The sequence below is a fragment of the Peromyscus californicus genome, unplaced genomic scaffold (genome assembly GCF_007827085.1).
Source record: "Peromyscus californicus insignis strain IS unplaced genomic scaffold, ASM782708v3 Scaffold_3__1_contigs__length_106647218, whole genome shotgun sequence".
In the NCBI taxonomy this organism is placed as follows: domain Eukaryota; kingdom Metazoa; phylum Chordata; class Mammalia; order Rodentia; family Cricetidae; genus Peromyscus; species Peromyscus californicus.
The window spans coordinates 27,843,258-27,859,147 of NW_026294551.1; the positions used below are offsets into that span (position 1 = coordinate 27,843,258).

The 15,890-nt window shown below is 55.3% G+C and overlaps 1 protein-coding gene across 1 annotated transcript; it reads right to left on the reverse strand.

Annotated features, from left to right (window-relative positions):
- Nucleotides 1–100: 100 nt before the first annotated feature.
- Samd14 (sterile alpha motif domain containing 14) lies at nt 101–15,858 on the reverse strand. The gene is given in 11 exon segments (XM_052759682.1): nt 101–1,667; nt 2,404–2,559; nt 2,640–2,759; nt 4,054–4,095; nt 4,097–4,214; nt 4,296–4,370; nt 4,467–4,554; nt 5,584–5,872; nt 6,238–6,404; nt 11,999–12,053; nt 15,528–15,858. Coding segments are annotated over 10 exon segments (1,254 nt in total). The 5' UTR covers nt 12,042–12,053; nt 15,528–15,858; the 3' UTR covers nt 101–1,511.
- Nucleotides 15,859–15,890: the final 32 nt, after the last annotated feature.

Consider the following 15,890-nt stretch of genomic DNA (forward strand, 5'->3'; position numbering starts at 1 on the left):
GAGTACACCACAAGGCAAGGCCATCCCCTCAGAACACCTGGCAGCCCATCGCCCAGTGGTACTCAAGGCATAGCTTAGTCACTCGTCCCAGACAGAAAGATCATTGGTGTATGGTAAATATTTATTGAAAGAAGTTGAGAACCATCTTCCCCTTCACATGCAGGTGGGGCACACTTGGCCCCTGACAGCTTTAGGGGCAGTAGGGCCTCCACCCTCCCCACCCAGTCTAGATAGTGCCAATGCCCCTATACCTTAGTTTCCCTCTGAGGCCCCTCTCCCAGTACAGATGGCTCAGCCCAAGCACAGGGCCCTGGCCTTCAGCCGCTTCCCCAGGCAGGAGAGAGGGAGTTAGCATGCAGGTCCTGTCCACCCCTCCAGGAAGCTGGGAGGGATGGGAGTTTGTCCTCAGAAACCTCCTGGGCCCAGTAGCAACCGACCAGCACCTGAGAAGCTGGGTCAGCATGGCAACTGGACCCTCTACCTCTGAACATAGCCTTCACAGGACATGTGCCAGACCCACCCAGGGCTGGCCCAGGCCTCCCTGTAGCCTCGCAAACCTGAGCCAGCAACGTTTGTCTGCTCTTGGCCCACTGAGGCCCTGACACACCCCGGGGCACCTGGGGAGCTGATGGACCTTTCTGATCCAGCAGCTTCCAGGCCACCCTCAGATTGTGCCTCTGCCCGGCTGGGGTGAGTCACCAGTTCAGTGCCACATAGGCACTAGTCGGGGGAAATGTCCCAGGTCCCCAGCAGCTCCCATTTATCCTGCCCCCAGAGAAGGCCCAAGCCCAAGCACTCTCTGAGGAAGTGGATTCTAGCTCTGTGAAGGGGTCAAGGACCCACTCCTGACCCAGTGGAGAGGAGCAGTGCCATCCTGCCCGCTGGATCCTGCAGGGTAGTGAAGGGGAAAGAGGAAGAGCCCACTGCCCCCCTTCTGCAGTCCTCACAGAGGCCAGCTTACCCCACCCCACCCCCGCACTGCTCCCTCTTCTCCACTTGGAGGAGGTGTCTGGGGATCTACCCTGAGTGACACTACTGCAGTGCCCACTGGCCTCTCTGGGGAGAGCTGCTCTCCCACCACACAGCCACCTTCAAGAGCTGAGGAGACACAGCTCTGTCTCCCGTCGGGATGCCCAGGCTGCTCTCTGAGCCTAGGAATCCTGGTCATGTAGGGCTTCTCTCGAGAGCTCACTTCCTGTTCGGTACCACTCTAGCCAGAGGGAAGAGGTTCAGCCTGAACCGGGCTCCTCCGGGCTCCAGATTTGCTGCGTTCCTGGCCTCTGCCCTCTTCATCTGCCACCTGCTTCCCCCTGGAAATCTGTGCCAAACAAGTCCTCGAAATTGGGTTTATTCCTGGGCCCTCTCCCTGGGATCTCCCTCCAGAGGACTCGGTCCAAACAGGGTGAGAGGGGTCCTGTACCCCAAGAACCTGGTGCCTAGACCCTACTTCCCTGGTGAGGCCCATGCAGGTGGCTGCAAGTGCGCCGGGGTGCCAGCCCCGCCAGCCGTCCCTAGCTCTTCTTGGCCTCATGCTCACGGCGCCGCAGCTTCTCACGCTGCCGGGCGGTCTTCTCTTGCGCCTTCCGTTCCTTCTCAGCAGCCGCTGCCAGCTCCTTCAACTTCCGCTTCACCAGCGCCCGGTCATGCGAGTTGCTAAGCCCCAGGCTCTGGGAAGAAACCCAGAATGAAGGGAAGAGGCCCAGAACACCCCTCCCACGTACTCCCCCCGCAGACCTCCGGAGTCTGCTCTGAAGAAGGGCCTCTGCCTAGGGACTGGGCCTCAAGGGAAGAGGACTGGGTTGCAAGTGATCATAGAGATGACCACTGGCACTAAGCCATCTGTGCCCCATCCTTGGCTCCAGATCCTCAACCTAGGTGCCATGACCCTGCCCAACCTCCCGAGGTCCTCAGGATGGAGAGCGATTTGCTCATGGTCACACTGCTAGGCGGCAAGGTCTCTCCCCATTTCAAGATTTCCTGTGGGGTTGTCCTTCAAACCCAGGAACCTACAGGCGTTGGAAGCTACCTCTCTACACTATCCCCTTAGCACACCCCTAGCATCAGGCTCTGAGACTGAATGTGGCGCGGAGCTGGCCAGGAAAGAGGCCTGGCTTCCCAACATTGGACGGTAGTCCAAAGGGCAAGGTCAGCAACACCCGGGCTGGAGCTAGGTCAAATGGAAGTGGTGGACTTGAGTTTCAACTCAGACTGGGGAGTCACACTACACTGCAAAGATTAGGTCAGACCCCTGCATCGAGGTCAGAAGCCAGGCCGGCGGCGGCTAGACAGGGAGAGGAAATCCCAGGTCAGTTCAGAAGACAAGTCAGGGCCAAAAGTCAGGACAAAGCGGGTCCTTATCTTGGAAGGCCACCTCAATCTGGCGTATCTCGCACCCTGACCAACCTTCAGTCTGCTCCCATCCAGCTGCAGGAGCTGCGGCCCATCCACCTGTCGGGCAGCAAACTCGGCAGTATACTGTTCCAGGTTGAGGCTGCGCAGCCACTGGCCCACCTGCTGGCTGGTCCAGTGTTGTATGGTGGGGAGGGACTCGTCCAGGAACTGCGGTAGAGACGGGGAGAGTCAAGGGAGCCCGGCCTGTGGCCAGGTCCCCAGCAGGTCCGAAGGCTAGCCTGGCTCACCTCATCCGAAGACTGGGACAGCGTGTGGTAGGGATAGGAGCACTTGGACTCCTGTCGAGGACCACTGGGGATCTTGGGGCTGCTGCTGGGAGGGGTGGAGTCATCACTCAGGGTGGATTCCTGGACAGAAAGGGATGTGTGCTGAGGGGCAAGTTCAGCTACCCGCCCCCCCCAGCCCATCACCTTGACCAGATGGACCTGAAATACTGGACTAGACACCAGCAGTAGTTCCGTGCTCCTGACCGTGAACCCAGACACAGGCTGTGATGACTCAAGGGACACACCAGGACCTGAGCCCTCTAGGAGGGAGCTGGCTATCCAGAGGAGCTGGCGCTAACATTGAGTCGAGCAGAAGGACTAACAGGAGTGGAGGAGGCTAGGTGCTGCTGCTGCCTTCAGGTGGCCCACCAGGATTTCCCCAAGACTGGGTCACGTGTCCCTGTTACATGGAACCCCTCTCCTAGGCCTCTTGCATCCCGGCTGGTGGGTACCCTCATTGGCCTCCCATCTCTGTGAGGACTTGGGCCGTGTCTCACTCAGCAGGGTGTCCCCTGGGACCAGCACAAAGGAAAGAAGGGAGGGACTGAGGAAGGCTGCCCGGTGGTCAAAGGACAGAGTTGTACATCAGAAGGGTCTCCCCCTGAACCCCGAGATTTATGGTTCTCCTAAGTCCTGGCACCACACATCTGTGCACATCTGGGAGCAAGCCCCTTTTCTCTGGGCCTCATTTGCTTATGTACGGTGCAGGTAATAATGCCTGCCTTGCCTACATCACAGTGAAAGCCACGCATGAGTCCTGGGCTTCGTGAAGTCTAGCCGCCTGTGAGCGTATGGAGACATTAGTGTTGCTTGTGTGGATGGTTCTCGTTTCCTGGGGTCTGAAGCTTTCAGAGCACTAGGTGGGGGACCTGCTCATCTCTCTGTCTCTAAAAAGGTCCCACCATGCAGGTGGCCAGCTCTTGATGGTGTAGTTCGGGCCTGACTCAGGCAGAAGAGTACGAAACAAGGGGGCCTCAGAGTGAGCAGCAGGGACTCGGTGCGCCCACACCAGTGCCGAGTGGAGGAAGCAGTGTGAATGGGTACGAATGCACGAGCCAATGAATGAATGAATGAAGCCAGAGAATATGGAAGTCATGAGTCACTAGGTGACTCTGTGGAGGGACAGGATGGGTCCCAGAAAAACCTAGGTCCCAGTCCAAGCCCAGATGAAGTATGTCCTTGTCTTAAGGCTGGAAGCCAGTGTGGGACAAGAAAGTCTTGGGGTTCCACTGGCAAGCATGGCACACTCTTGTAGCCCTAGGCCAGCCTGGGCTACAGAGTAAAACTAGCCTCAGGGGGCAAAAAGACAGATGGAAAGGAGAGTCGGATGATAAGAGGGAAGGAGAAGAAGAAAGGAGCAAAGACCCGGGCTTACCTGGGAAGCTGATTTCTTGGGGCTGAAGCCCTCATGTTTGGGGGGAACAGGCCGGGGAGGTGGTGCTCCCTGAGGAAGCAGAGCCTTTGCCACTGTCTGTGAACCAGGAAAAGGGCAGGAACGGGGAGCTCCCTGTCCTTCCAGAACCTTCTACGGACTCCCTGAGGAGAAAACATTCAGCATGGTGTGGGTGTCCCAGGAGAGGATGGGAGCCGTGGGTGGGTGCCGCGGGTGCCTCTCACCTGCTGCCCATGGACAGGCGGTTGCTACCCTTCTCCTTCCGGCTCTTGCTGGTGGATGCTCGGCGGAGAGTGACCCTGTAAGGAGGCAAGGGGAATGGAGCATACCTGCCCACTGTGATGTTCAGACCCCAACAGCTCCAAGGACCCATGCAAGACCTGCCCCTCACTCACCCCAGGTCCAGGAACTTTCTGCGAGTCTTCTTATCCAAGCCGATGGTGGGGCTGGCAGGCTCAGGGGGGCTGGCATCCCGGCTGTCATCTTTAGAAGAGGGGGAAGAAAACAGCTAAAGCGGTGGTTTGCTTGCCTCCTGCTGCTGCCCATGTGGGGTGGTAGACATTTCTTGACTTAGAATTAGACCATCTGGCTCTGGGGTTCTTCACTAGCTGTGTGACCCAGGAGCAGACACTCTCTCTGTTTTTGAGTTCCCCTTCATTTCAAACATAGAGACATGCCCATTTTACAGTATCTAATAGAGCCTAGGCTTTTGCCTTTTACAAACTGTAAAAGCAAGCCGGGCAGTGGTGGCGAACGACTTTAATCCCAGCACTCAGGAGGCAGAGCCAGGCGGATCTCTGTGAGTTCGAGGCCAGCCTGGTCTACAGAGCGAGATCAAGGACAGGCACCAAAACTACACAGAGAAACCCCGTCTTGAAAAAGAAAACAAAACAAAAAAACAAAAAAGCAAAAGTGTGAAAGCACTTTATAACTGAGAAAACAGGGCTATGAATGTTTGTTTTCATTTGTTTTTGAGACAGGGTCTCAATGAAACCCAGGCTGGCCTGGAATTCCCTATGTGGCCTTGGACCCCTGATTTTCCTGTCCTCATCTCCTGGGTACCGGAATTACCGGAGTACATCACCATATGTGGTGTGCTGTGACCAGGGCTTCCTGCATGCTAGGTATACTACTGACTTTATCTTGGCCATCTTCTAACTAGCCTTTCAATCTTGGCTCAAACGTCACCTCCTCAGGGAAGCCTTTCAGGTCAGGCGAGACTCTTCAGCAACTGTGCGTGTGTTTCCCGGCATACCTTTTATTACATTTGTAACTATATGTTAATTACGGGGTGGTTTGATTGTTTCTTTCCTAAGCTACACGTCCCCAGAGGCCAAGGACTGTGTCACTGCTCCGTTTGGTCCCAGAGATGTCTGTCATATGGTAAGCTTCTGTAAATGAAGAATGGAACCTGCTGGCCATCCTTCCACTTCCCAAGTGGCCACCATACCGGCTGGCCAAGCTGCAGTTCCCGTGCTCGCCCGCAGGGGGCGTCGCGCCTGCCGGGCTCACCTTCGCTGTGCGGCTCTGCTCGGGGATAGCGGCGCACGAAGCTGGGGGAGCTGTCCGAGGAGGGTGCGGAGCGCGGGGGCGAGCCGGAGGTGGCCGCAAGGCCCTCATGCGAGGCGGCGTTGTGCAGGGGCCGGTAGCGGGCGAGGGGCGAGGGCGGCGGCTCGTCCTCATCCAGGCTGCGCCTCAAGCCGGGGGGCTCCAGGCAGAAAGAGCCGCTGGCGGGGGAGCCGGGGCCCGAGTGCAGAGGCGAGCGCAGCCGGTGCAGGGGGCTACCGCAGCCGTCGGTCACCTAGAAGAAGGGCAGCCGCTCATCCAGCGCCCCCCCTCCTCACTCCCTGGGGCCTGGAGGGTGGGTTCCTTGGGCCAGGGGATGAGGAGTGCCTGAGCAGTGACAGGGGAGAAATGGGTGATCACATGAAGTGAGGACATCCTGCTTCATTTGCTAACGGGCGGGATTTCCCCGATTCCTGCGGCTCTCCGCTTCTTCATCTGTGAAATGGGCTAACACTTTTTCTACAGAGGTACAGGAGCCAGAAGTGAACAGCTCGCTGACCGTGGGGTGGATGACTGTCAGATCTCTGGGGGCGCACTTCCCTGGAAGGGGGTGGTGGTGATCCAGGGGGCAAGAGGTGAGTGTGTGTGTGTTACCCCAACCTTGCCTCCGGGCCCATCAGAGCCTTCACCGTCCTCAGCAGAGCTGGCACTATCACGCAGCCTGGAGCGGGAAGGTCGGTGTCTCCGGCCCTTGGCCAACAGCTGGGCCCGGGCTTTGTGTAAGCTGCTGTCCAGTCTGGTGGTCTCTGGTACAGCCAAGTCCAGGTCTGCGAACAGAGACCAGAGCCACCTCAGATGGCCACCCTGACTCACACCGCAGACATTAAGCTGGTTGCTTGGGAGTGCGGTCCACCAGGACAGTAGGTCTCGGAACCCCACCTGCTAGCGCCTGCACATGGCACAACATGCCTGCCCCCCCCCGTGGGCGTGGCTGGGCTATGTGCAGACACTCACAGAAGCGGCGGCGGGGGGGGGGGGGGGGGGGGGGGGGGGCACACCCGCCTGGATCCTAAAGTCTGGGTGAGAGTTGGGCAAGCATTGACATGGGTGGAAAGTAGAGAGTAGGGATGGCACCTCTGGGTGGCAGGAAGTAGCTCTGTGGGGACCAGGGGGATGAATCTGCCATGCACCCAGTGGGATGCGCGCGCGCGCGCGCACACACACACACACACACACACACACACACACACACACATCACTCTCCTCCTCAGAGCTCCCTGGCGAGGGGAGGCTACAGCATTTGGGATACGTTTACAGCAGAGCCAACTAGGACCCAAGAAGGTAAGTGATGACTGGAGCCACTGGCTAGTAACAGTCTGGGGTCTGGGGGTGTGGCTCCAGAAAGGGACCCTCCTGGGGACACGCTCTTGCTGTGCCACACTCAGGACTGTATTTAAGGATAGCATGAGGAAGAGGGGCACCCACACGCCAACGTCAGTGTCAGGAGCAAAGCTCCCATAGGCCCTTACAGCTTGTCTCTTGGGTCCTGGACTCTACCGTCCAGTGCTAGACCCTGCTAGAAGCTGGGGGGAGTCGGCACCTGCTGGGGTGTGCAGAAAGCACTCCGTGGCCACACTTTCACGTTTTGTTTGCCTGCCTGGTAACGGAGCATCACTCTTGTTCCGGCCCTGACCTTGGTACTGGGGTCTTCCCGGGCTTCAGGATGGGTCAGTTGGTTCCTGTTCACCCCTTGCTTAGTATCTCTGGGGCCCCCCACTCCATCCTTCACTCTCACTCTTCTTGCCTGCTCCTCTCTCATCTGTAGACATGCCAAAGGTACCCCTACTTAACGGCCGCTTGGTCTATTCCCAGCCCTGACTCCTCCACTAAATAACGGGCCTGAACGCAGAAGCCCCTGCCAGGGAACCCACAAACCAGCCCCCAACCCCAGTGCCTCAGCCAAACATAACCCATAAAAGCACACCCTTTTGCCTTTAATCCCAGCACTCATGAGGCAGAGGCAGACGGATCTCTGAGTTCAAATCCAGCCTGGTCTACAGAGCTAGTTTCAGAACAGCCAGTGCTACACAGAGAACCCTGTCTAACACACACACACACACACACACACACACACACACACACACACACACTCATTGGATTGCCTTAACCAGACTTGTTGCCTCCTAAGCCAATCAATGGTCTACCCCAGTCATCCAAGTCGGACAGCCCTGAGCTACCCTTCTTCCCTCAGCCCTCCTAGACATTGTTCCCACATGTACGCTGCTCCTTGTCTCCTCTGCTGGATATTCAGCAGGGTCTTCAGTTCACAGCCTTTCTTTTCTCCCATGGCTCTCCTCCTGGTTGGTCTCCCTATGCTGGTAAACAGTGGGCTCCATCCTTCCTGCTACTCAAGCTAAACCCTGGGTCTTTTTTGACTCTCCTTCCCCCCCTCCCCCCCCCACCTTACCCCCTTTCTAACAAATTAGTTTAACTGTATTCCTGTTAGCTCCACCCTCAAAATAGCTAGTCCTGTTGAAATACAGAGGGGAAGCCTGAGACTGTTTTCAATGAGAGTCAAAACGATCCAGGGTAATGGAGGTGAAGAATGGCAAGCCTGGCCAGGGGGTGAGCATGGTGTGGGTGGACCAGAACTTGAGCACATGGCAGGGTGCATTGTGTTACTTTCTCTACTTCTGAGGATGTCTGAGGTTTTAATTTTTTTAAACTATTATTTAGCTGTCTTTGTGTGTGGGGGGGTATCTGCATTTGGATGCAGATACCCCCAAAGTTCAGAAGGAACTGGATCCTTCTGGAACTGGAGTTACAGGCTGCTGTGACCTGCCTGACCGTGGGTGCCGAGAACTGAACTCGGGTCCTCTACAAGACCTGTACCTACTCTAAACTGCCCACTCTACAGCCCAAGCTCTTAGGTTTATCGGTGAGTTTACACACGCATACGTGTGCACATACAGAGAGGAGTGAGAAAGAGGAGGGGGGAGGAGGGGGAAAGAAGGGGAGGGGCGGGGAAAGGAGCACCAGGCCTAGGTCCCTGTCCTCTCACACCTCTGCCGTTCCCTGGCCTCCTGCTCTCCGGTCACGGTCACGTTTAGTGTTTTCCAGCACATCAGCCAATGATCCTAATGCTGTGGGGTGTCAGCTCTGTCACTCCCCTGCTCAGAACCATCTCAGGCAGAGGCAGAGCCAAAGTTCTCTTGGGGGCGGCCTTCGAGACTCAGTCTGTGTTCCTCACCTCCCTGTGCTTCTGCCTCCATCTGCTCCTTCCACCCAGTCTGCACCTCAAAGTCTTGGCATGTATAACACCCTCCCCTATATACTCCAGAGCGCCATACCTGTCTTTTCCTGTATCACACATCACTCTCTGGCATCCCGAATACCTTTCTTATTTAAGCTTGCCTCTTTCCACCTATGAGACTTTCAGCTCCATAAGCACAGAGCTTTCCGTCTATGACTGTACCACAGGCACTGGACAGCACCTGGCCCATAGCAGGTGCCTAGTGGATATTCTCTTAAAGACAGAAAAGGGACACCTAAGGAACTATCCTGAATGGACAAGAAAACAATAGCGACCAGGGATACTGCCTCAGATTTGGTTGCCAGGCTGAGGCCTGGATGGCCATAAGGAGATTTGGGGTTTTTCAAGACGGGGTTTCTCTGTGTAGTTCTGGCTGATTTGGAACTTGCTCTGTAGACCAGGTTGGCCTCAAACTCAGAGATTTTGCTGCCTCCCTCTGCCTTGTGAGTGCTGAGATTAAAGGTGTTCGGCACCACTGCCTGGCCAGAGGAGATTTTCTAAGGAGAGGGAATGGTGTAGCCCTGGGCTTGAGGTGTCAAGGAACAGCCTGATTGAAGACGGTAGACTGAGAGGCCCTGGCATTTGTCCAGGGGTGTGGTGAGGGGCTGAGAGGGGACAGCTACTGTCAGGACTGCTCTTTTGGATCCAGATGTGACTCATTTGGGTCCTGATGAAGAGCATCCCGGTTCCCTGGAAGCAGCCCGAAGCCGGTAATAGCTCACACTGCTCCAAGTGCTTCACAATTACCGGTCACTGAAACCTCCTACAATCTCAGAGGAAAAGACTCGGGATCCCCAGGGCAGCCTTAATTTGCCCAAGAGCATAGAGCTGGTAAGAGCTAGCTGGGGTCAAAGACAGGCAGGCTGGCTTGTTTGGAAATATCAGACACATCAGCTGTGCGATTTCTGAACAGAGAAGGAGGCAACATTGTGTCGAAACCGTCATTTTAAGGGTGGAGAAACTGAACTCCGACAAGAGAGGTCTGGTCAGTTGTGTGGAGGGAGTAAAGGTAGTGTCCAGGTCTCCTGGCCCTTGGGCCAGTGCTCTGACTTCCTCTCCACGGCCTGCACCCAGCTGGTATCCAGCCATCTGCGTCAGGGTGATGGGTCCTTGCTCCACATGGCAACATGGGTATTACCCATAGTCTGGAGAGCAAAGGGTCTCCCGAGGGCGTGGGGGGTACAAAGCAAAGTGGGGCCCAGTCTCACCAGGGTCCCTCAAACCCTCCTTCCATCTGTTCCCTTCCCAGCCTCCCCCTCTGGGCTCTGGGCAGTGGGAGTGATGAGTGATGAATATTTAATTGTTTTCTTATGAGGAAGCACTCCAGGCAGTGCCCAGCTACCTCAGCAGACAGGAGAAAAACAAGAAAGGATTGGTGAGGAGCATGGGGTGGGAGGTGGGGAGAGAGGAGACAGAAAAGCCCTCCCCTCACTAAGGGAAGCTCACCTCTGCGGACCTGCCAAGGTTAGGCTGGACTTGTGTAGGGCCAGCCTCAGAGATGGAGAAATGCTGCCGGGGGTGGGGTGGGGGGGGGGTGGGGTGGGGGTGTAAGCGGGGTGGGGGGTGGGGGCTGGGAAGGAGCAGTGTTCCCAGAAGCACTGAGACAACACTACTGGCATGACCAGGGCCAGTGGCGACGGCAAGGAGGAAGAGAAGAAAGAAAGGCAGAGATGGGAGGAAGCAGGAGAAGCTGGAGCCCTCTGGCACCCCACGTTAAGGAGCCCCTGGGAGTTACACACAGGAGTCATCCACTCAAATCTAGCGGAGGACAGCTTGTCCACAACACAGCCACAGAACTGACAGCTCTGCCTCTCTAAATGGTAGTGTATATGTGGACACCAGTGGACGCTGAAGGCATGGGCAGACAGAGACATGGAGGCCCTGCGTGTGCGTGTGTGTGTGTGTGTGTGTGTGTGTGTGTGTGTGTGTGTGTGTGTGAGAGAGAGAGAGAGAGAGAGAGAGAGAGAGAGAGAGAGAGAGAGAGAGAGAATCTCAGGCACTTATATATGTGACTTGGAGAAAATGTATGAACTGTATGAACTGTCTGAACTGGAGTAGACAGAGGTTTAGCCCAGTGACTAAGGACAGGGGTTCTTAGCCCAATTCTGCTGCTAACTTGTCATGAGATTTATTTATTTTTTTCATTCATTCTCTGGGCGCATATGTGTGTGAGTGCATATGCACGTGTGCATAGAAGCCAGAGGTTGATGGCCTCAATCCCTCTCCATCTGAGTTTTTGAGACAGGGACTCTCACTGAACCTAGAGCTAACTCACACAGTTAGACTGTCTGGCCAGCAAGCCCAGGACTCCTGCCTTCCTGACGCAGCACCAGGATTACAGGCGTGCACTGCTATGTCAGTTTCATTATTATTGCTGTTGTTGTTGAGATAGGATCTCTCTGTGTAGCCCTGGCTGTCCTGGAACTCTCTATGTAGACCAGGCTGGCCTCAAACTCACAGAGATCCACCTGCCTCTGCTTCCCAAGTGCTGGGATTAAAGGCGTGAGCCACCACGCCCGGCTTGTACTCCGTTTTTATGTGGCTGTTTGGCACTGAACTCAAGTCTTCATGCTTTGATGCTATTTTTTAAAAATTATTATTATAGTGTGTGTGTGTGTGTGTGTGTGTGTGTGTGTGTGTGTGTGTGTGTGTGTGTGATAGTACACATGGAGGGCAGAGGATAACTTTTGTGGAGCCGATTCTCTCCTTCACCCTTTATGTGGGTTATGGGAATCAAAGGCGGGTTGTACAGCTAGGGCCTTTATCTGCGGAGCCATCTCACTAGCCTCCATGTGATCTTTTCTTTTGGAGCTGAGGACTGAATCCAGGGCCTTGTGCTTGCTAGGCAAGCGCTCTACCACTGAGCTAAATCCCCAAACCCCTCCATGTGATCTTTAAAGCAAGTCACATCAGCACTCTGCATCCTACACCCCTTGTCTGTACAACTAACATTATTTTAGAATCAAAGGACACCCTGCATGTGAGATCAGTTGCACACCATGTCCTGAAGTGCCCTATCTGCCCTTATCCCATGCCATGCTCAGTAGACTTGAAGGAAGGGCCCCATCGCTAGGTCTACCGCTAGACAGAAAGTCACACAGAACTTACCAAAAACTTCATCCACAGGTTCTCGGAGCTTTGAGGAAGCCATGACTCAAGAGAGCTGGGAAGGATAAAAAGGAGAGAGAGAGAGAGAGAGAGAGAGAGAGAGAGAGAGAGAGAGAGAATGACCCTGGATAAGAGGTTCAAGTTGGTTGTGGCAGTAAAGTCAATAGCTTCCCGATTCCCACCCACTCACTGCCTTCCTTTCCTTAGAACTCTCCCTTTGGTCCTTGGAAGAGAAGCTGAGGCAGGAGACATTAGCAGGAAAGTCAGAGCAAAGCCACTCCAGGGCACAGACTCAAGCCAGCTTCTCGGAGTCTAACTACTGGCTGTTGACTTCACATAGGTCTCTGCATTGCCTTAGGCTCTCCAATCACTAGCTCCCCCCGAAAGCCTCCATCATCATCAACTGTTCAAAATCAAATCTAGAAGTCATGGAGATTAGTAAAGCCAGAGCTCTCGTTTTACACAGAGACAGAAGAGGAAGTGGCTGGCCCAAGATTTCGCAGCAATTAATAGCAGGTACAGATTTAAAACCCAGGTTCTTCCATCCATTTGCCTACCTAGCTTTCTATTTATCTGCTTGCTGTCCTTCTCTCCCTCCCTCCTTCCCTCCCTCCCTTCCTCCCTCCCTCCCTCCCTTCCTCCCTTCCTTCCTCCCATCCATCCATCCAACATCTATTATATCCATACATCTACCCATCTTTGCATCTATCAGCTGTCCATCTTCCATCCATCATCCCATCCAGCTCTTCCTCCTCCATCACTGGGGCCCTCGCCACCCGCTTTTCTGAACTGTGTGGGAAGCTGGCATCACCAGCAGGGCCGTTCACTGTTTCAGACAGAATCCAAGTTCTCACAGTGCTTGACAGACTCACAGATGCAACAGGGCATTGAGTTTTCACAGCAGAACATCTCTGAAGCATTCAGAATGTTCTGGGAAGGAGTGCTGATGGGCAGAGTTGGGCTGTTGTTTGGGTTAGGTGTCTGTTGTTTTGTTGTGGGAAGCAAGAAGAGCAGGAAGGCAGGAAGGAAGGGAAAGAGGAGAAATGCATCAGAAACACCTTGGGTGGGCTTCCTAACAGGTGTAGGGAACACGGATAAGAGAGGGAAGGGGCTGGAGAGATGGCTTAGTGGTTAAGAGCACCGGTTGCTCTTCCAGAGGTCCTGAGTTCAATTCCCAGCAACCACATGGTGGCTCACAACCATCTATAGTGGGGTCTGATGCCTTCTTCTGGCATAAAGGCATACATGCAGGCAGAGCACTCATATACAATAAATAAAAAAATATTAAAAGAGAGGAGGGAGAGAGGGAGGGAGCACAGGGGCCACTGAGGGCTCAGGGCAGGGAGACACTGGATGGCTGAGACCTAATCTCCAGTTCTTTTGAATTCTTTGGTCTCACTGGACTGGACCACATGCCCTCTGGCTCTCCTATCATGTCATGTACTTCACAGACATCACGTCTCTATGAGCTGCTGGGCTTGGCTTGCCATCTTGGTATCCCCCACTTTACAGGTGAACCTTAATATACAATAGCTCAGAAGCAGACGCTGACCCCGTCTCCTGCTTCCCAGCCCTATCCTAGAGGCATGACCTGCAGTTTCAGTGTCGCTCATGAGGATACTCTCGGGGGAGGCCTGGGGTAGAGGGAGGGGAGCTGGTCTGCACTGGCTAGGATTAAGGCAAGCATTAAAACCACCTCCACTAGGCTTCAGGGATGCTTGGAGCTGGGCCAAAACATGCCATATGGGAGAGGTCAGCAATGGCTCAGCAAGGACCCCTTTGCCATCCTTGAACTCTGAGAACTAGTAGCCAAGATCTAGAATATTCCTTCCTGGCCCGGGAGGCCAGATGAGAACATAGGTTGGCCCTCAACATAAACTATCTCTCTTCATTGGATCACAAAGCCTGCTCTGACTAGGGTCCAGCTGCCCCTTCTCCTGACTGTTGTCTTAGGTTGGGCTCCCCCCCGCCCCACCCCTCAACCCCCACTTGTCTACACTGTTTGAAAGCCACTTCCCCAATCCCCGAGGAATGGAGACCTTTTCATACTTTACTGGTTTCCTGCTTGGGTCTTATCTCTCCTTCTCAGATGAGCCATGTGCTCTCCTCTCAGACTAGAGACTCAGGACAGGAGCTGCTTTTCCCACCAGAATGGCTGCTCTCTGCAGACAACACGGAGAAGGCCAGGCCATGTTCTTTATTGAAGGCTCCAGTCCAGGGGTGAGCTCCTGATGTGCACCGAGGACTGTTTTAGCCCCTTTGGGTGGACTGGGGCCTCCAGCTCAGACTCTCAGCCCATCCTGATTCAGCACAAACTGCTTTATTTATCTCTGTCTTTAATGGCCAGCTCCTACAATTGCAGAGGAGCAGGGGGCTTTCTGCACTATCCCATGTGAAAACTCCATGGAAGCGTAATACCCGGGAGATCACCTGCCCCAGCCACCCAAAACCCAGCCTTGGAAAATTAGATACCCAGCCTCACCCAGCCTCTCACTCCTACACACACCCTGTCACTCACAGGTGTTCAGCTACACAAGGGTGCAAACGAACCTGTTCCCTTGGACAACCTTTGGGTTCCTTGTCACCAGACCACTCCCTTCCCCAACAGCTACCAGTTCCTAGAGGACCCTTAGTGACCTCTGACCTTTCTCTGGGAAAAGGAAAGGCAGGTGCTTTCCAAGCCACCTGGAGCCCAGGGGAAGGAGAAGCAAAACAAAAGGTATACAACCTGGGACTGGAGCAGAAGGAGCAACTAGCGGACCCAGAGGTGGAGACTGCCAGCCCACAGGGAGCTGAGAAGAAAGCTCAAGAAAGAGCAGACCCAGGAGGCTCCGGAAAAGCAGCTGGGCAGCCCCGAGGCCCCACCATGGGGTGAGAGAAGAACAGAACCCTGCCCCACAAGCCAGAGGCGAGGAGGGGGCCCAAGGAGAAGAGAGGGGAGAGAGGGGGAGAGGGAAAGGGAGACGGAGGGAGAGAGGCAGCTGACAAGTCGCAGAAGTGGGTGCCCGGCAGGCTGGCATGGGGGAAGCAGTTGTAGAGCCACGGAGGCCGTGCCCCTCCCATGGCACCAGCCTTCAGCCAGCCCAGGCTTGGAGCGGTCCTCAGGAGTTTGACAACCCATCAAAGCGCCACGGAAGATGGGTTTGGGGGACAGGGCACCTACTCCAATCATAGAGTCCCCTCTCCCTAATCACAGAGGGTTTCTCCAACCCACCGGCCCAACTGCCCGGGTAGGAAGGAGTTAAGGCCTCTCCCCCTGCCCCCACACCAGTTTCTCTTTCTTTTTCTCTTTCTTTTCTTTTTTAAAAATTAATTTCCTCAGGCAGGAGGAAGGGGATTAGGGACACAAATCCTATTTCAGTTTCCTCCCGACAGCCCAGCTCCCCAGTCCAGTGAGGTCTCCCTAGGGATAGAGGAAGAAAGGCCCTTGTGGCTTATATTCATCTAGCCACCCTGCGGGGGTCTCACCTTGAGTCCAGCAGTCTCTGGCCCCGCTTCCCCTTCCACCCTAGGGGTCCCGGCCCCTCACCTCCAGCATCCGTCATTTTCAGCGTCCAGCGCCCCGGGAACCCCTCAGGCCCATGGTGCTCGAGGCGAGTACCGGGCGGGAGAGGGGCGGAGGACTTTCACCCCGGCCGCGGGGGGCTCCGGGCGGGCTCGAGTCGCTCCATCCCAGAGTGTTGTGGGGGGGATCGGAGGGGAGGGTCCCAGAGCTGGAAAGAATGGAGAGGCGAGGTGTGTAGGGATGCAGGGAGAAAGGTCTGCGGGAAGCAGGAGGCGCGGGCGGGGCTGGACCGGGAAACCTGACGGCGGGAGGATGTTCCGTGTGTGCGTGCGTGTACGTGTGTACGTGTGTGTGTGTGTGTGTGTGTGTGTGTGTGTGTGTGTGTGT